The sequence below is a fragment of the Aquarana catesbeiana genome, linkage group LG03 (genome assembly GCF_042186555.1).
Source record: "Aquarana catesbeiana isolate 2022-GZ linkage group LG03, ASM4218655v1, whole genome shotgun sequence".
In the NCBI taxonomy this organism is placed as follows: Eukaryota; Metazoa; Chordata; class Amphibia; order Anura; family Ranidae; genus Aquarana; species Aquarana catesbeiana.
The window spans coordinates 731,495,884-731,516,696 of record NC_133326.1 but is presented as its reverse complement, the minus strand read 5'-3'; the positions used below and the strand labels follow the sequence as shown (position 1 = coordinate 731,516,696).

Sequence of the window (20,813 nt, the reverse complement as noted above, 5' to 3'; positions counted from 1 at the left end):
GGGTACACAGAAGGGGGGGGACTGTGGAGGATGGGTACACAGAAGGGGGGGGGGACTGTGGCGGATGGGTACACAGAAGGGGAGGGGACTGTGGAGGATAGGTAAACAGAAGGGAAGGGGACTGTGGAAGATGGGTACACAGAAGGGGAGGGGACTGTGGAGGATGGGTAGACAGAAGGGGAGGGGACTGTGGAGGATGGGTAGACAGAAGGGGAGGGGACTGTGGAGGATAGGTAAACAGAAGGGGAGGGGACTATGGAAGATGGGTACACAGAAGGGGAGGGGACTTTGGAAGATGGGTACACAGAAGGGGAGGGGACTATGGAAGATGGGTACACAGAAGGGGAGGGGACTTTGGAGGATGGGTGCACAGAAGGGAAGGGGACTGTGGAGGATGGGTGCACAGAAGGGGAGGGGTCCGTGAAAGATACTGAAAATGGCCTTTTCTATTAAAGTGAACCTGTCACAAACCTGGGCAGTCCCATCTGAGTATACAATGAAATACCCAGAGACCTCCTTCAGTGGATGTGTTATAGATCCAGACAGACAGCTTCATCTACATCCTGACTTTTCCTATACCCTCCTCCTACCAACTTCCCAGTCCTCCCTATTGGTTCTTTAATATGATGGGTGGCTTCACTGACCAATACAGAGGTGGCACCAATTTCTATATGTCACCCCCCAGACAGACCCTTAGTTGATGCTCCTATCCTCCCACCCAGTGTTATTTCTGATCTAGCGCCCCCCCTCCACCCCTTGTTGTGTCCGGGTCCCAGGAATGCATACACACTGCAGGACAGAGGACCAAATCTAGACTGTTCCCTCCCAATCGGGACTGTCCCCTCCTAATCGGGGCTGTCCCCTCCTAATCGGGACTGTCCCCTCCCAATCGGGACTACATGTTTTGGTCTAAATAACAAGCTTTTCTTTTTATTATGTGGAGCAGTAATTGGACACATTGTATTTATTTATTCTGATCAGAACCAAAAAAAAAAAAACAATTGTATCCACATATACATACAGTGTATACCCTTCATCTAACAGATCAATGTGAAACATTGTAGAAGAATATTTTGGCTTTATTTTCAGCCAGAATGTGGCTTTCTGGTCTTCTTTTAACCTGTAAACCTTCCTCCCTTCTCAGCTGTGCTGAAGGAAACTCCTCTTATTTACACAACATATATTTTCATTACAGCAGTGACTCCGCCCTTATCATGGCAGTGACTCCGCCCTTGTCAGGGCACTGCCTCCACCCTTATCACATGACAGGAAGTTTCAATCAGACAGACCAAGTCTCAAAGCAGGCAATTGTACTCTTTAGCTAAAACACAGAACTCTGGGAGTCATTTTTCGTGTGATATATATCATATACACACACACAGTGTATATATAAATCATATATAATAAAATTGACCCTTGTAGGTTTCTTGGATTGTTAGGAAAGTTAAAACCAGAGGACCTTCATACATTCCGTTCATTCTCTGTACGTCATGCACAGAACACGTATGTCTGCGCATTCGCTGGGATATCCTCCAATCAGCGTCGTCTCAAGGCTCGGTACTGTTCTCGGCGCCTGTGCTCTTCAATCAGAAGGTCCTGAAAGAAACAGAGGAGTTTCGGTCACCCCAAATAAATGCCCAATGACTTCCAATGAAAATCTAAAAAGCTACAATCAAATCAAGTAATGAAAATCTTAAATGGTATCTAAAGGTAAAACTGTGTTTTTTTGTTTTTGGTGGAACAGGAAAGGGTGGGACCCCCTGTCAGGATTTAATTGCTGACCGTGTCCCCTGAGATTGCTGAGATTCATCCGCTCAATTTATTCTGGTAAAGTGATGAGAAAATCCCACATTTTGAGTTGTCACCAGAATAGGAAAAGAGAGGAAATCCCTAAATGGGGAAACCTGTTCTGACGACAACCGTCTAAGATAACACAGGAGGTGTACAGAGGACACGGGACAGATAACACCGGAAGTGTACAGAGGACACGGGACAGATAACACAGGAAGTGTACAGAGGACACAGGACAGATAACATCAGAAGTGTACAGAGGACACAGGACAGATAACACAGGAAGTGTACAGAGGACACGGGACAGATAACACAGGAAGTGTACAGAGGACACAGGACAGATAACATCAGAAGTGTACAGAGGACACAGGACAGATAACACAGGAAGTGTACAGAGGACACGGGACAGATAACACCGGAAGTGTACAGAGGACACAGGACAGATAACATCAGAAGTGTACAGAGGACACAGGACAGATAACACAGGAAGTGTACAGAGGACACGGGACAGATAACACAGGAAGTGTACAGAGGACACAGGACAGATAACACAGGAAGTGTACAGAGGACACAGGACAGATAACACAGGAAGTGTACAGAGGACACGGGACAGATAACACAGGAAGTGTACAGAGGACACAGGACAGATAACACAGGAAGTGTACAAAGGACACGGGACAGATAACACAGGAAGTGTACAGAGGACACGGGACAGATAACACAGGAAGTGTACAGAGGACACGGGACAGATAACACAGGAAGTGTACAGAGGACACGAGACAGATAACACAGGAAGTGTACAGAGGACACAGGACAGATAACACAGGAAGTGTACAGAGGACACAGGACAGATAACACAGGAAGTGTACAGAGGACACCGGACAGACAACACAGGAAGTGTACAGAGGACACGAGACAGATAACACAGGAAGTGTACAGAGGACACGAGACAGATAACACAGGAAGTGTACAGAGGACACAGGACAGACAACACAGGAAGTGTACAGAGGACACAGGACAGACAACACAGGAAGTGTACAGAGGATACAGGACAGATAACACCGGAAGTGTACAGAGGACAGATAACACAGGAAGTGTACAGAGGACACAGGACAGATAACACCGGAAGTGTAAAGACGACACGGGACAGATAACACAGGAAGTGTACAGAGGACACAGGACAGATAACATCAGAAGTGTACAGAGGACACAGGACAGATAACACTGGAAGTGTACAGAGGACACGGGACAGATAACACAGGAAGTGTACAGAGGACACAGGACAGATAACATCAGAAGTGTACAGAGGACACAGGACAGATAACACAGGAAGTGTACAGAGGACACGGGACAGATAACACAGGAAGTGTACAGAGGACACAGGACAGATAACACAGGAAGTGTACAGAGGACATGGGACAGATAACACAAGAAGTGTACAGAGGACACAGGACAGATAACATCAAAAGTGTACAGAGGACACAGGACAGATAACACAGGAAGTGTACAGAGGACACGGGACAGATAACACAGGAGGTGTACAGAGGACACGGGACAGATAACACCGGAAGTGTACAGAGGACACGGGACAGATAACACAGGAAGTGTACAGAGGACACAGGACAGATAACATCAGAAGTGTACAGAGGACACAGGACAGATAACACAGGAAGTGTACAGAGGACACGGGACAGATAACACCGGAAGTGTAAAGACGACACGGGACAGATAACACAGGAAGAGTACAGAGGACACAGGACAATAACATCAGAAGTGTACAGAGGACACAGGACAGATAACACAGGAAGTGTACAGAGGACACGGGACAGATAACACAGGAAGTGTACAGAGGACACAGGACAGATAACATCAGAAGTGTACAGAGGACACAGGACAGATAACACAGGAAGTGTACAGAGGACACGGGACAGATAACACAGGAAGTGTACAGAGGACACAGGACAGATAACACAGGAAGTGTACAGAGGACACAGGACAGATAACACAGGAAGTGTACAGAGGACACGGGACAGATAACACAGGAAGTGTACAGAGGACACAGGACAGATAACACAGGAAGGGTACAGAGGACACAGGACAGATAACACAGGAAGTGTACAGAGGACACGAGACAGATAACACAGGAAGTGTACAGAGGACACAGGACAGACAACACAGGAAGTGTACAGAGGACACGGGACAGATAACACAGGAAGTGTACAGAGGACACAGGACAGACAACACAGGAAGTGTACAGAGGACACAGGACAGATAACACAGGAAGTGTACAGAGGACACTGGATAGACAACACAGGAAGTGTACAGAGGACACGAGACAGATAACACAGGAAGTGTACAGAGGACATGAGACAGATAACACAGGAAGTGTACAGAGGACACAGGACAGACAACACAAGAAGTGTACAGAGGACACAGGACAGACAACACAGGAAGTGTACAGAGGACACGAGACAGATAACACAGGAAGTGTACAGAGGATACAGGACAGATAACACCGGAAGTGTACAGAGGACAGATAACACAGGAAGTGTACAGAGGACACAGGACAGATAACACCGGAAGTGTAAAGACGACACGGGACAGATAACACAGGAAGTGTACAGAGGACACAGGACAGATAACATCAGAAGTGTACAGAGGACACAGGACAGATAACACAGGAAGTGTACAGAGGACACGGGACAGATAACACAGGAAGTGTACAGAGGACACAGGACAGATAACATCAGAAGTGTACAGAGGACACAGGACAGATAACACAGGAAGTGTACAGAGGACACGGGACAGATAACACCGGAAGTGTAAAGACGACACGGGACAGATAACACAGGAAGAGTACAGAGGACACAGGACAGATAACATCAGAAGTGTACAGAGGACACAGGACAGATAACACAGGAAGTGTACAGAGGACACGGGACAGATAACACAGGAAGTGTACAGAGGACACAGGACAGATAACATCAGAAGTGTACAGAGGACACAGGACAGATAACACAGGAAGTGTACAGAGGACACGGGACAGATAACACAGGAAGTGTACAGAGGACACAGGACAGATAACACAGGAAGTGTACAGAGGACACGGGACAGATAACACAGGAAGTGTACAGAGGACACGGGACAGATAACACAGGAAGTGTACAGAGGACACAGGACAGATAACACAGGAAGTGTACAAAGGACACAGGACAGATAACACATGAAGTATACAGAGGACACAGGACAGATAACACAGGAAGTGTACAGAGGACACAGGACAGACAACACAAGAAGTGTACAGAGGACACAGGACAGATAACACAGGAAGTGTACAGAGGACACCGGACAGATAACACAGGAAGTGTACAGAGGACACAGGACAGATAACACAGGAAGTGTACAGATGACACAGGACAGACAACACAGGAAGTGTACAGAGGACATGAGACAGATAACACAGGAAGTGTACAGAGGACACGAGACAGATAACACAGGAAGTGTACAGAGGACACAGGACAGACAACACAGGAAGTGTACAGAGGACACGAGACAGATAACACAGGAAGTGTACAGAGGATACAGGACAGATAACACAGGAAGTGTACAGAGGACAGATAACACAGGAAGTGTACAGAGGACACAGGACAGATAACACAGGAAGTGTACAGAGGACATGGGACAGATAACACAGGAAGTGTACAGAGGACATGGGACAGATAACACAGGAAGTATACAGAGGACACAGGACAGATAATACAGGAAGTGTACAGAGGACACAGGACAGATAACACAGGAAGTATACAGAGGACACAGGTTAGAAAACACAAGAAGTGTACACATACCTCCCAACTTTTGAACTTCAGAATGAGGGAGTAAGTGAGCTACGGCATGCGTAACGGCAAAATATGGGTGTGGCCAAAGTCTTAATGATAGGAGGGGCTTAAGGGGGTAGTTAAACAAAACCCAGCTCTCTCTCTCTCACCTCTCATAAATGTCCCCCCAGCGCTCTCACCAATGCCCCTCTCCTCTCTTAGTAATGCCCCCAGCTCTAACCAATGCTCCCCCAGCTTTCTCAGCAATGCCCCCCTCAGCTCTCTCACCAACTCCCTCCTCCTCTCTTACTACTGCCCCCTCAGCTCTCTCACCAACTAATATATATATATATAATTTTATTTTTTTTCAAGAATAGAATGCACTCCACTGACCCTTACACTGACTCAGGGCTGGGGCAAATATTTTTGATACAATAGGCTAAACCCCATTTTGCCACCCCCCATTTGGCTCCACCCATGACTCCGCCCTTTTGCCATGCCCATGTAACACATGTGACCTACCTGACCATTACACTGACCTACCTGACTATTACACCAACCTACTTGACCACTACCCTGATCTACCTGACACATACACCGTCATATCCTGACCCCTACACTGACCCACCTGAGCACTGCACTGTCTTATCCTGACCCCTACACTGACCTACCTGACCACTACACTGTCCTATCCTGACCCCTACACTGACCTACCTGACCACTACACTGTCTTATCCTGACCCCTACACTGACCTACCTGACCACTACACTGACCTACCTGACCACTACACTGTCTTATCCTGACCCCTACACTGACCTACCTGACCACTACACTGACCCACCTGACCACTACACTGACCCACCTGACCACTACACTGTCCTGTCCTGACCCCGACACTGACCTACCTGAATCCTGCACTACTCACACTCCCCCTCCCCACTCGAACAGCTCGATGTAGATCGAAGGTTCCATCCTACTCCCTACTTCTTTATGGCTTCATAGTTTATCTAATCAGGGCTCTCCTCAACAGCAGGCAGGCAGTATTGTTTAGGAGTCCCCACCATCGCCATCCAGCAGCTCCTTGGTGATCCCACCGGGCCGGGAGGTCAGCTAGCAGCCACCGCACCTCTCCCAATGCTCCCATGATCTCCACCGAGCTCCGCCCCCTTGGCTGTACTCACACAGACACAGGCTGCACCAGAGGCGCACTACCACCTAGGACATGCTACCACCTAGGGTACGCTACCACCTAAGAGACAGGAGGTGGGTGAGAGAGAGGGAGGGGGATTGAGAGAGAGAGGGGGTGGGTGAGAGAGAGAGGGGGTGGGTGAGAGAGAGGGGGGGTGGATGAGAGAGAGAGGGGGGTGGATGAGAGAGAGAGAGGGGGTGGGTGAGAGAGAGAGTGGGGGTGAGAGAGAGGGGGTGAGAGAGAGGGGGTGGGTGATAGAGAGAGGGGTTGGGTGAGAGAGAGAGGGGGTGAGAGAGAGGGGGTGGGTGAGAGAGAGAGAGAGAGGGGGTGAGAGAGAGGAGGTGGGAGAGAGAGAGAAGGTGGGTGAGACCCCCTAGCCCTGCCTGCAGTCCCTGCTGTGCCCCCTGTCTGTGGGTAGGTGTGATGCACCTATTTCCCACCTATCCTTGTCCTCTGGGCCCTTGGTCAGCCTTTCTTCTTACTGATGAAATTGATAGCTGTGAGCGGACATTGGAGGAGTCAGTGCAGGCTCTGGGAGGTGCTGGGGATGCTGTGCCCACTGCTGCTCAGGTTAGGGTGATGACCAGTGAGGTCTTCTCCCACTCCCTGTTGGTTCTAGCCAGCCTCTGAGGCTGAGGCTCATGCTGCTCACTGGGGCTACCCGCCGTTTGAAGATGCCGCTGCGCCGCGCAAGATATATCATATAGCTTTGCTACCCTGCACCCACCGCTGTCACCGGACCAGCGGGACCCTGACAGGGGGATTCAACTCAAAGGGCAGCTGCTTTGACTCCACTAGGCTTGGAGGAGAAAGTTAAATCCTCCTCGGCTTTCGATGCTGGGCAGTGAGGGAGTGGCAGCCGTGACGTCACTGGTTGCTAGACGCCAGGCCTCCACCTGTCCAGTGAGTCAGGACAAGTGGAGATGGAGCTGGAGCCACCGCTGCAGTGGCTCAGTCTGTCCCTGTCCCCTGCATTCCAGACTGCTCCCTTTCTTTTAAATTGGGGAGGCACATCTGGGCACAGAGCCACTGGCTCCGGGACTTCAGCCCAGATCCGCAGGACCCCGGGACTTACCTTAAATCGTAGGACAGTCCCGTGGAATCCGGGATGGTTGGGAGGTATGGTGTACAGAGGACACAAGACAGATAACACAGGAAGCGTACAGAGGACACAAGACAGATAACACAAGAAGTGTACAGAGGACACAAAACACATAACACAGGATGTGTACAGGGGGCATGGGACAGATAACACAGGAAGTGCACAAAGGACACAAGACAGATAACACAGGAAGTGTACAGAGGATACGGGACAGATAACACAGGAAGTGTACAGAGGACACAGGACAGATAACACAGGAAGTGTACTTAGAAAACAGAACAGATAACACAGAAAGTGTACAGAGGACACAAGACAGATAACACAGGAAGTGTACAGAGGACACTGAACAGATAACACAGGAAGTGTACAGAGGACACAAGACACACAGGAAGTGTACAGAGGACACTGAACAGATAACACAGCAAGCATATAGAGGACACGGGACACATAGCACAGGAAGTGTTCACAAAACATGGGATAGATAACACAGGAAATGTACAGAGGGCATAGAACAGATAACACAGGAAGTGTACAGAGGATACGGTACAGATAACACAGGAAGTGTACAGAGGACATATGACAGGAGATAACACAGGAAGTGTACAGAGGACACGTGACAGGAGATAACACAGGAAGTGTACAGAGGACACGGGACAGATAACACAGGGCATGTACAGAGGACACAGGACAGATAACAGAGGAAGTGTATAGAGGACACAGGACAGATAACACAGGATATGTACAGAGGACACAGGACAGATAACACAGGAAGTGTACAGAGGACACAGGACAGATAACACAGGAAGTGTACAGAGCGCATAGAACAGATTACACAGGAAGTGTACAGAGGACACGGGACAGATTACACAGGAAGTGTACAGAGGACATGAAAATGGGACAAGGATTCACTACAGAATAATCTCCCACATTGCAGTGTTTTTTCCATCCTCACACACATTGCAGTGATCCCAGGCTCAGACTCACAATGAATAGGGCGGAGGCCATTATCATGGCTTTCAGGGAGACATGGAGGTCTATTGGGAAATTGATGGTATAGTTGTCTTTATAGCTGAACACCTCCTTCCTGAACCCCCGCAATACACGTGTGATGACTCCTATTTCTGTAATTCTATCAGCAGAGAAAATCTGGAGAGAGAAGAGAGGGGATCATTATGACCACCAATCATAAGAGGAGAGGACATTACACTTTCATTGTAAAGGCTTAAATATTACAGTTCCTGTTCCCAGTAAATTCTTTAAATATTACTGAATCTTTCTATACTGGAAAACGTGTGAAACTTCCCTTACATGACTCCCATACCTCATAATTATTCCATTTTGGGGAGACATGTTTAGTTTAATAGAGCCCCTCCCCCAATTTGGTATTAGTCTCTCTTCTCTAAAATATCTCTGAGGAGTCTTCATGAGTCAGACTTCTTCCTCCTTCATAGAACTCCATACTTCCTTCTACTTCCCTTCAGAGGCCACCAAATACATTGTAGGGTGAAGAAGAAGGTTCAAGCTGATGGATTAAATCTATGTCAAAAGGTTTCATTTTGGAAGATTTCCCCTCAATTCCTGTTCTGATTGCAACTCAAATTTTTGGATTTCCTAACATTTTCCTGACTTTGCCATTTATGTGTACCCCGTGTAAAAGAATGTCTTTAGCGGATGAATTAATTGTGCAGTTATGTACTGATAAGCTTCAGTGGACATCATTACAGAGAATACTAAATATTGGTTTCCTGCAGATTCAGAGGTGACCCCAGTTGTGAGCCACACAGAAGACTCCAAAGTGCAATGTGACTATTCAGTATAGCTATACTATCTAGCAAAATGCTTGTGTACCGCTGACCATCACACCTATATGAGCTTGTTGGATATCACATTCCAAACCTATCACCATGTATATGAAGCTGACCCCCCCTATTGTTGCTATAACATCCTCTACTTTTCTAGGAAGACCTTCCATAAGATTTTGGAGGCTGTCTGTGGGAATGTATGCCCATTGGTGCAATTAGGTCATAATGTTGGATGAGAAGACCTTGCTCACCATTGATGTTCCAATTCTCCCCAAAGCTGTTAAGTAGGGAAGATGAACGGGCTCTGTGCAAGACACTCGTGTTCCTCCACAACAAACTCATCAAAATATGTCTTTACAAAAAAGCTGGCTTTGTACGCAGGGGCACAGTCAAGGTGGAACAGAATAGGGTCTTCACCAAACTGTTCCACAAGGCTCGAAGAGAACAATTGTCTACAATGTCTTTGTATGATATAGTATCAACAGAACCCTCAACTGGAGACACGTGAACTTCAATCATTTGGAGGCCTTCCATGTACAACTGACCATATATTATAAATACAATGATTCTGCCAAACAAAGAACCATGGCCAAAGGAGGAACTAAAACACTATGGAACACAGTAGATGGGGTAACATGGATGGGCAGAACAGCGGTGTAGTGGGTAGCACTCTCGCCTAGCAGTAAAAAGGGTCACTGGTTCGAATCCCAACCACGACACTACCTGCCTGGAGTTTGCATGTTCTCCCTGTGCCTGCGTGGGTTTCCTCCGGGTACTCCGGTTTCCTCCCACACTCCAAAGACATGCTGTTAGGTTAATTGGATTCTGTCCAAAATTGGCCCTGGCCCTGGTATATGGGTGTGAATTGGGGACCTTGGATTGTGGACCCCCTTGGGGGTGGGGACAGGTGTGGGTATGTGTGGAGCGCTTCGTAGATTGATGGCACTACATGGGTACCCTAAATATATTAAAAAATGATAATATAGTGGATGGGCATCTTGATGGGACGCAGTGTGTGGGAATGGGGACAATTGTGGGTGCTCACTCAGGTTGAACTGGATGGACTGGTCGCTTTATTCAACCTTACTAATTATGTAACTATGTAACAGGTAACAAGAAGCAAAAGTGGGTGATGGGACATGTCAGGGACTTGAGTTAAATGCTAAGGCACTGACAGCAAGGTTGGGTGGAGACATCCACTGAAGGTTACAGGACTTAGAAGCCCATTTATAATAGAGCCCGTTCATGAAATGCAGGCTGCAATGCATAGACTACATGAGTATACAGATTGCTCTCCTAACACAGCAGAGAGAACTCTAGCAGAACCACTCATGCTCACTTACTGCAACTATTGCCACCTTGCGCTATAACATTTCAGAAACAACTGGCTTGTTCTTGACTTTTCAGCTGAGGCTACAAATTTAAAAAAATAAGAATGCAAAAAACAAAAAGGCATTTAAGATGTGAAGACGTTTTTCTTCCTTTCCATCGATAACAAAACAATAAAAGCCCATAGCAGACAGGAAGCATGGAAGATATCCCCGCCTCAGCCACACAGCAGAGGCAACCTGATGACATTTTCTAGAAGTATTATTTCTAAAGAGTAAAGAATTTGGCTCTTGTTGATAGACTGACCTTATAATGGAGGTCAGACATAAAGCCTTCCCCCCATCCTGGACCTTTCACATTAAAACAAACAAGTCCCGATGGATCCAAGATGTCGAAACTTAAGGTAAAAATTGTCCACTCTTGCATTATGTAGCCGAGGATCTCCCCGGAGGAACTGGAGACCTGCAACTATAATAATACATTGTCACGAGAAGTTTTCTAATGAGTTTGTTCATCATATCCAGACCAGAACTGTACTTGGACAGTCCAGCAGGTTTATCTGGACCTATTACTTGTCATTAATTGCCAGTCCTAAAGAAAAGCAACATATATAAAACAGCTTTAGTGAACAAAATCTTGTAACCAGCTCCACCTAAATGACCGTGTTTTATATCCCATATATCCATATAGTCCACAAAGCTGTGCATTTGTTCTCACCAGTCTTAGAGGGCCATATGTTCTTCCACAACAGTCCTAGAGGCCGTTATTTTGTACTTCACCAGTACTAGAAATGCATACGTTCTTTCTTACCATCTTTGAGTTCCATGGATTTGATATAACTGTTTTTTTTAACTTTGTGCTTTATATATAACCAGTCTTAGAAGACCAAGGCTTTTAGCTTCAAGGCCTAGTGTTTAGTGTTTCAAGTCTTATCTCAACAGTTGTTTAAGATCATTTAACTATCTAACCATACATTGTATCTAACTAGTCCTAGAAGACCATACCTAGATACCAGCAGTTGTAGAAGATCATGCCTTGAATCTTACCAGTCTAAGAAGTAAATATTGTGTATTTCCCAAGTCCCCGGAGATTAGCTGTAGAGGATCGTGTCCTAAATGTCATCAGTCCTAGAGCAGCATGTCTTGTATCTCACTAGTCCTAGAAGGCAATGCCTTGAATCAAAATCCATACCCCTATCAAGGCATACAGCCTCAATGGCCAGGGGAGGGGGGGGGGGGGCAATCATGCTCCCCCCCTTGTGAAACATACCAGGCAACATGCCCTGCAGGGAGAAAAAAATGGTGAAGGTCCTCAAAATCCATACCAGGCTATTATCCTACATAGGGTTCTGGCATAGATTTTTAATTTGGACCCTACACACACATACAAAAAATACAAACTTGTGGGATCCTCTAAAAATCCATAAGTCCCTTATCTAGGCCAGGAAAGGGGGATAGTGATTGTGCACCCCCTTCCTCTGGTACCATTCCAGGCAACATGCTCTTAACATTGAGAGGATACCTTGCCAGGAAGGAGGGGCAGCAAAGACCTGTGACAAGGCATCTTGTCCCCATGATCTTGGGGACAAGGGCCTCATTATCACATCCCTAGTCCAGTTGAAGTAGGGATCTGCAACTAATCCTAGAGGTGCATGTTTTGTATCTTATTAGAGGGTTGTAGCATGTAAGAAACTGACCTAGACATATGACATACAATGTATGCTACTAAAGGGGTTGTCACAAGTCCCTTATCTACGGTTAAGCAGTCTTTTATACCTTGGCATCACATGCACAGCACTCCAAAGGCACAAGAAGGTTGAGGACATTATATCCTTGGGTGTTGGCAACCCTGCAATCCATCCGAGGACCACAACACTCCCGCTGCTCAGTGGCTTGGTACACAAGTTGGCCATCGGTGCCAAACAAATCATACGTATTATAGTTCTGGAATATACTGTTCCCTGAAATGACAGAATTATAGGAAAATAGACAAAATGTTTCTCATCTACCATTTCTATAATCCAAATATCTAAAGAAACACAGATTCAAGCAAACGTTATGTCCTTAGCTTCTCCCAATAGTAAGATGTACTACCTAAGTAAGAAATGGACACTACAGCTCCACCTGCTGGCTGGGTATGAAAGCAATCAATATAAAATGTATTGTGAAATATTTAAAATGAGAAAATTATAGCTCTGACCATAATACATAAAGCAATGTACAAAAACACAATTGTATTCTAGGTAAAACAAAAGTGTTAATGGGTTATATCTGGAGATGTAAACAGCTCTGCCAATAGGAGCAGCAGGAAAAGTTCTCAGCTAAACTGATCATTTCATTGAACATAAGAAGGAAAAGCTGGCTACACTTGTAGATGATCTTGGTAATTGTTGGAACACAAATGAAAATCTGGGGAATGGAAAGAATGTTCAAGTTTTACAAATTAAAGAATAATAGAACTTACTTGTCTCTTTTATGAAGAGTCCATCGACCTGTTAAACAGAACAAAGAGGAGTCAAAAGCATATTCCTAGTTACCTTAACCAACACTCCCATGTCCATCAATGCCACCTTGTCTAAAATATGTGTGGGTGATGGATGGGTCAGGAGTCAGGGTTGAGTAGATGGGTGCCTAGAGTGATGAGATGGGAGTTTGGGATGAGGGATGGGTGTCAGGGATGAGTAGATAAGTGCTGAGGGTGATGGGATGAAAGTCTGGGGTGGTGGATGGGTGTCAAGGTTGAGTAGATGAGTGCCTAGAATGATAGGATGGGAATCTGGGGTGATGTGATGGGTGTCAGGGTTGAGTAGATGGGTGCCTAGGGTGATGGGATAGGAGCCTGGGGTGATGGATGGGTGCCAAGGGTGATGGGATGAGAGTCTGGGGTGATGTGATGGGTGTCAGGGTTCAGTAAATGAGGGCCCAGGGTGATTGGATGGGAGTCTAGGGTGATGGATGAGTGTCAGGGTTGAGTAGATGGGTACTTAGGGTGATGGGATAGGAGCCTGGGGTGATAGATGGGTGTCTGGGTTGAGTAGATATGTGCCTACGTTGATGGGAGTCTGGGGTGATGGATGGGTGTCAGGGAAGAGTAGATGATTGCCAAGGGTGATGGAATGGGAGTTTGGAGTGATGGATTGGTGTCAGGGTTGAGAAGATGGGTTCCTAAGGTGATGTGATGGGAGTCTGGAGTGATGTATGGGTGTCAGGGTTTAGTGAATAAGTGCCTACAGGGATGGAATGAGAGTCTGGGGTGAGGCATGGGTGTCAGGGTTGAGTAGATGGGTGCCTAGAGCGATAGAATTGGAATCTGGGGTGATGTGATGGGTGTCAGGGTTGACTAGATGGGTGCCTAGGGTGATGGGATAGGAGCCTGGGGTGATGAATGGGTGCCAAGGGTGATGGGATGAGAGTCTGGGGTGATGCGATGGGTGTCAGGGTTCAGTAATTGAGGGCCCAGGGTGATTGGATGGGAGTCTGGGGTGATGGATGAGTGTCAGGGTTGAGTAGATGGGTACCTAGGGTGATGGGATAGGAGCCTGGGGTGATGGATGGGTGTCAGGGATGAGTAGATGATTGCCAAGGGTGATGGATTGGTGTCAGGGTTGAGAAGATGCGTTCCTAAGGTGATTTGATGGGAGTCTGGAGTGATGTATGGGTGTCAGGGTTTAGTGAATAAGTGCCTACAGGGATGGAATGAGAGTCTGGGGTGATGCATGGGTGTCAAGGTTGAGTAGATGGGTGCCTAGTGTGATGGAACAGATGTTTGGGGTGATGGATGGGCATCTGGGTTAAGTAGATGGGTGCCTAGGGTGATAGGATTGGAGTCTGGGTTGAAGCATGGATGTCAGGGATGAGTTGATAAGATCCTAGGTTGATGGGGTGGGAGTCTGGGATGATGGATGGATGTCAGGGTTGGGTAGATGGGTGCCTAGGGTGATGTGATGGGAGTCTTGGGTGATGAATGGATGTCGTGGATGAGTAGATGAATGCCTAGGATGATGGTATTGAAGCTTGGGGTGATGTGATGGGTGTCGGGGTTGAGTAAAGGAGTTCCTAGGGTGATGGGATTGGATTCTGGGGTAATGCATGAGTGTCAGGGTTATGTACATGAGTGCCTAGGGTGATGGATGGGTGTCTGGGTTGGGTAGATATGTGCCTATTGTGATGGGAGTCTGGGGTGATGGATGGGTGTCAGGGTTGAGTAGATAGGTGCCTGAGGTGATGGGATAGGTGCCTGGGGTGATGTGATGGAATGGGAGTCTAGAGGAATAAATGGGTGTCAGTGATGAGTAGATGAGTGCCTAGGCGATGGGATAGGAGCCTGGGGTGATGGATGGGTGTCAGGGTTGACTAGATGGGTGCTAATGTGATGGATGGAGAGTCTGGGGTGAGGAGATAGGTATATGAGGCAAGGGGATAGGAAGTGGGACATAGAAGTGGGAGAATTAGGATTCAATTGGGCTTTATAGGTTAAAATATGACCCCCGAGTGATAAATCTAATAGAATCACAGCCAATAAAAAAAGCCTGCCTGACAGAGGCTCCGACCTTATCCCACCACATCCAGGTTTGGCTGGAGTTCCACAAATATTTCTTATGCAGACCAGCTGTTGCCTTAAAATCAGTGTCTGGGGGTGTAAGCTGCCCTCCATGTACTCTTTACATATCGCACCTGCAGAAGATATTCCAGTCCAGGTGGAGCAACAGGAAATCCGTCCATGATACCCTGCAACATATAGTAAAGATCAATAGTTTTATGGGGGGGGGGAGGGGTGGGGTTGGGGGGGGTTTGCCCTGAAGTCCCCCTTTAACCCTAAACTGGTGAGCTGTAAAGATTTTTAGAAGCGCCACCTATGGGCAATATTGGATTTAATTTCTTCTACTGGCCTTCTGCTTTCAGAAAATATTTCATGTTTCGGGAGGAGGGGGGTTAAGTAATGTTAAAACCAAAAATGTGAATTTTGATGTTTGTGCGACAAAATGGAAAAAAAAAAAAAGGCTCCAGCAGTGAAAGGGTTAATGGGGCCTCACTGATATCTACTTAGGTAAAAAAAAAAAAAAAAAGCATGATGTGTCTGGTGATCTTTGTTTGCTGGATCTGTGTGCCTGTTACAGACTGCAGCTTGTATCTGACTATGTTTGTCCATGGCCCGCCCTCACCTTCCGCTTGGTGGGTTCCTGGTACCTCCTGTTGACTTGTGTACTGCCTTCTGGTTTTGTTCCTGTCCAGCTGCCAACTGTGACTGAGGGCCACATCCTGGCACACCCACCAGTAATCTCCTAGTTGCAAGGTGCTCTGGTGAAGATCTGGTGTGTGTGTGGTTAGACTCGGACAGTTTATGGTCTCCCACCCTCTCTAATCTGCAGAACCCACAGAGGGTCCTCTATCCGTTTTTTTTTTCATTACAATCTGATTCTCTGGTTTGCCTCTGACAGTCTCGTGTTTATCTTTTTTTTTTGTTCTGCAAGGCAATGGACTGTTCAGTGTCATCATATTCCTCTTCCATGTTTGGGCTTTCTAGCCTCAGCTGACCTCCCAGCACTTTAATTGTCCTCTTCATGACCAATAAATCATCCACATTGGTATTGATCCCGCTGTACAATATTGTCTTAGACTTCAATACTGGATTTATTATCTTCAGTAATACAAATCCCTTTGCTGATCTGCTTTACAAATCTGTTGTATGTGGTAATTATTATTTCCTGTCCTCAAAGTAACATTCTTTATAAACATTGATCAGATGGGAGATGAATAGATACAAAGTAACATTGTTTATAAACATTATGGGCCCTCCGATTCCTCCTGCCTTCATGTGCATACTGTTGGCACTAGCATCTAAATCCTGTATCATAATAATAGTATTAATAATAATCAGATGTGAGGGAGTGATACAAAGTAACATTGTTTATAAACATTGATTATACAGGAGATAGAGAGACACAAAGTAACATTGTTTATAAACATTGATTAGATGGGAGAAAGAGAGACACAAAGTAACATTGTTTATAAACATTGATCAGACAGGAGATAGAGAGATACAAAGTAACATTGTTTAAAAACATTGATCAGACAGGAGATAGAGAGATACAAAGTAACATTGTTTATAAACATTGATCAGACGGGAGATAGAGAGACACAAAGTAACAATATTTATAATCATTGATCAGACGGGGGATATTGTGGCCCCTCCCTCCTGGGAGGGATGGGAGATCCCAGGAACCACTAGGAAGTGGAAGGGTGGATCGGTGTATAACACGCACCCACAATTTTCCCCTGATTTTAAGGTGAAAAAAGTGTGTGTTATACGCCGATAAATATGATATATATATATATATATATATATATATATATATATATATATATATATATATATATATATTGTATATTGTCTCAAACTATGGTGTGCTCTGTGTTGGGTCGTTCGGGGTGTGGCTGTATTCCATTGTTCTATTGTGTCTGTCTGCCTTGGGTATTATGGGATGTGTATGTAGATTAGCTGTGTGAGGGGAGGGGGCAATTCCTCCAACAGCTCTCCCTGCTGATTGGACGGTCTACACCCCCCCTCCCTTTGCATTCAGAGCAGGAGATTGTCCCGAGTGTTACCTTTGTGTACCTGTGTTTCAATAAACAGTTTATGTTGAGCAACCAAATGAGTACTGCCTAGTTATTGGTTGTCAGCGGTTTGGAATATCTGATATCTATATTCAGACTGAGAGAAAGCGGTATATGACAAAAGCACTCAAGCAGAGTGTGGGACGTTTCGTTACAATTTTTCGAACTATTGTGACAAAAAATTACACCTTGCCATACTTCTTACTAAATACACCCTGCACATTGGGGTGATTTGGGGGTATTTGTACTGTCCTGGCTTGTTCGGGCCTCAAGAAATGAGATCGGCCCTCAGTACATAAGGATTGATCAGTTTTCAGATATATATCCCATAGTTTGTCATAACTTTCCTACAGACTAAATAATATACACTGATTATAATTTTTCATAATCATATTGATTTTTTCTGTGTGGGAACACTTTTTTATGTTTGGCGGCTTCTTTGATCTCTTTATTTATAATTGTTTCAGCTCACTTTGGTTCTGCGCATCAGTTCCCTCCTTCCATACACTGATTTGGGTTATTTTTCACCAAAGAAATGTAGAATAATACATTTTGGCCTTCATTTTTGAAGAACGAATATTTATTTGCCGAATTTTATAACAGAAATAAACACACTTTTTTTCAAAATTTTTTTGAATTTTTTCATTTACTTAGCAAAAAATAAAAATCCCAGCGGTGATCAAATACCACCAAAGGAAAGCTCTAGTTGTGTGAAAAAGTTATAAAAATGTAATATGTGTACAGTATTACATGTCCGTGGAATTGTCATTCAAAGGGTGACAGCACTGAAAGCTGAAAATTGGCCTGGGAACAAAGGGGGCGACAGTGCCCGATATTGAAGGGGTTAACTTCTTCACGCTTTGAACGTACCAGACACACCCAAAGAGCTGAACTAGTTCTCTATGATTTTCATCAGGATTTTTTGTATTATTTCTCTATATAATAATATCAGGTTTATGTGGCTGGAATCACTTTGTAGCAAGGTGTCGTTAGAACAAATCGTTGTTTCCCATCCTTGCAATGTCTTGTTGTGCAATGTGTGGGGGTAGATGGTCTCTATAATTTGCAGCATCAGTCTGTGTCACCGACCAACTGATAAGTGTGGAGAAATATAGGATTCGGAAAAGGATGTAGAATGCAATCTTCAAGCAAGTAATGTGCAACCTTGGATCTTTTCCAGAAAGTGTGCCATATTATTTATTACAGTCTTATGCCCCGTACACACGGTCGGATTTTCCGATGGAAAATGTCCGATCGGAGCGTGTTGTCGGAAATTCCGACCGTGTGTGGGCTCCATCGGACATTTTCCATCGGATTTTCCGACACACAAAGTTTGAGAGCAGGAGATAAAATTTTCCGACAACAAAATCCGTTGTCGGAAATTCTGATCGTGTGTACACAAATCCGACGGACAAAGTGCCACGCATGCTCAGAATAAATAAAGAGATGAAAGCTATTGGCCACTGCCCCGTTTATAGTCCCGACGTACGTGTTTTACGTCACCGCGTTTAGAACGATCGTATTTTCCGACAACTTTGTGTGACCGTGTGTATGCAAGACAAGCTTGAGCCAACATCCGTCGGAAAAAATCCTAGGATTTTGTTGTCGGAATGTCCGAACAAAGTCCGACCGTGTGTATGGGGCATTAGAGACGGGTGACAAGTCCAACACAGTATACACATAATAATAATAATAATTAAAAAGTAGAAGAAGAGGAATCTGCATGATAAGGTAAAGTAATAATAAACTGATAAAATAATAATAATAATAATATTACCGAGGTGACCTCTCCCCTCTGCTGTCTCTCCTCTGTGGTCTGATGTCTCCTGGTGGAGTCTCCTCCACTCTCTGCTGTCTCCCCTCTGTGGTCTGATGTCTCCTGGTGGAGTCTCCTCCGCTCTCTGGTGTCTCTCCTCTGTGGTCTGATGTCTCCTGGTGGAGTCTCCTCCGCTCTCTGCTGTCTCTCCTCAGTGATCTGATGTCTCCTGGTGGAGTCTCCTCCGCTCTCTGGTGTCTCTCCTCTGTGGTCTGATGTCTCCTGGTGGAGTCTCCTCCGCTCTCTGCTGTCTCTCCTCTGTGGTCTGATGTCTCCTGGTGGAGTCTCCTCCGCTCTCTGCTGTCTCCCCTCTGTGGTCTGATGTCTTCTGGTGGAGTCTCCTCCGCTCTCTGCTGTCTCTCCTCAGTGATCTGATGTCTCCTGGTGGAGTCTCCTCCGCTCTCTGGTGTCTCTCCTCTGTGGTCTGATGTCTCCTGGTGGAGTCTCCTCCGCTCTCTGCTGTCTCTCCTCTGTGGTCTGATGTCTCCTGGTGGAGTCTCCTCCGCTCTCTGCTGTCTCTCCTCTGTGGTCTGATGTCTCCTGGTGGAGTCTCCTCCACTCTCTGGTGTCTCTCCTCTGTGGTCTGATGTCCCCTGGTGGAGTCTCCTCCGCTCTCTGCTCTCTCTCCTCTGTGGTCTGATGTCTCCTGGTGGAGTCTCCTCCGCTCTCTGGTGTCTCTCCTCTGTGGTCTGATGTCTCCTGGTGGAGTCTTCTCCGCTCTCTGCTGTCTCTCCTCTGTGGTCTGATGTCTCCTGGTGGAGTCTCCTCCGCTCTCTGGTGTCTCTCCTCTGTGGTCTGATGTCTCCTGGTGGAGTCTCCTCCGCTCTCTGGTGTCTCTCCTCTGTGGTCTGATGTCTCCTGGTGGAGTCTCCTCCGCTCTCTGGTGTCTCTCCTCTGTGGTCTGATGTCTCCTGGTGGAGTCTCTTCCTCTCTGGTGTCTCTCCTCTGTGGTCTGATGTCTCCTGGTGGAGTCTCCTCCGCTCTCTGGTGTCTCTCCTCTGTGGTCTGATGTACTATACAAGTGGAGTCTCTTCTTTTTCCCCCGAGGTGGAGCCAAGTTTATGAAATAGAAGGAAGAATGATAGTGACGTAACATACAACTATTCTCCTCCCTATTGTTGCAAAGTAACATTTTAACTAATTACATTACTACAACTTCCTGTTGGAAAACATCAGTTACACCCAGAACACGGCGCATGAGAAGTGGTACTGTGCAGAGTCCATACACACAGGATAAGAACAGATACCGAGAATTTAAGAGAGATGCAATGGGGTTACTTTAGTAAAGCTGGAGAGTGCAAAATCCGGCTCACTTCTGCATAGAAACCAATCAGCTTCCAGGTTTTATTGCCAA

General features: G+C 46.1%; 1 protein-coding gene across 3 annotated transcripts; it reads right to left on the bottom strand.

The window, feature by feature from the left end:
- Positions 1–902: 902 nt before the first annotated feature.
- LOC141133819 (phospholipid scramblase 3-like) lies at positions 903–20,580 on the bottom strand. 3 transcript variants are annotated; one of them, XM_073623378.1, is made up of 8 exons: positions 19,560–20,401; positions 19,421–19,485; positions 15,703–15,756; positions 13,493–13,520; positions 12,805–12,989; positions 11,336–11,497; positions 8,883–9,044; positions 903–1,596 (listed from the first exon to the last, which is right to left on the bottom strand). In XM_073623378.1, exons 3-8 carry the CDS (start codon positions 15,748–15,750, stop codon positions 1,537–1,539), a joined length of 645 nt encoding a protein of 214 aa, XP_073479479.1. In that variant the 5' UTR covers positions 15,751–15,756; positions 19,421–19,485; positions 19,560–20,401; the 3' UTR covers positions 903–1,536. The 3 variants fall into 3 exon arrangements, with proteins under 3 accessions (XP_073479479.1, XP_073479480.1, XP_073479478.1); XM_073623379.1 differs by having other exon boundaries at positions 19,666–19,724; XM_073623377.1 differs by lacking the exons at positions 903–1,596; positions 8,883–9,044; positions 11,336–11,497 and having other exon boundaries at positions 12,831–12,989; positions 19,666–20,580.
- Positions 20,581–20,813: the final 233 nt, after the last annotated feature.

Bases quoted from the DNA above. Each gene is read 5' to 3' on its own strand.
- LOC141133819 (XM_073623377.1), bottom strand. From the start codon at position 20,555: ATGTTACGTCACTATCATTCTTCCTTCTATTTCATAAACTTGGCTCCA. The intron at 13,521-15,702 runs GTGCGATATGTA...TCTGTTTAACAG, and splicing joins GACTGGAATATCTTCTGCAG to GTCGATGGACTCTTCATAAA. The intron at 12,990-13,492 runs GTAAGTTCTATT...CTGTCATTTCAG, and splicing joins ACTCTTCATAAAAGAGACAA to GGAACAGTATATTCCAGAAC.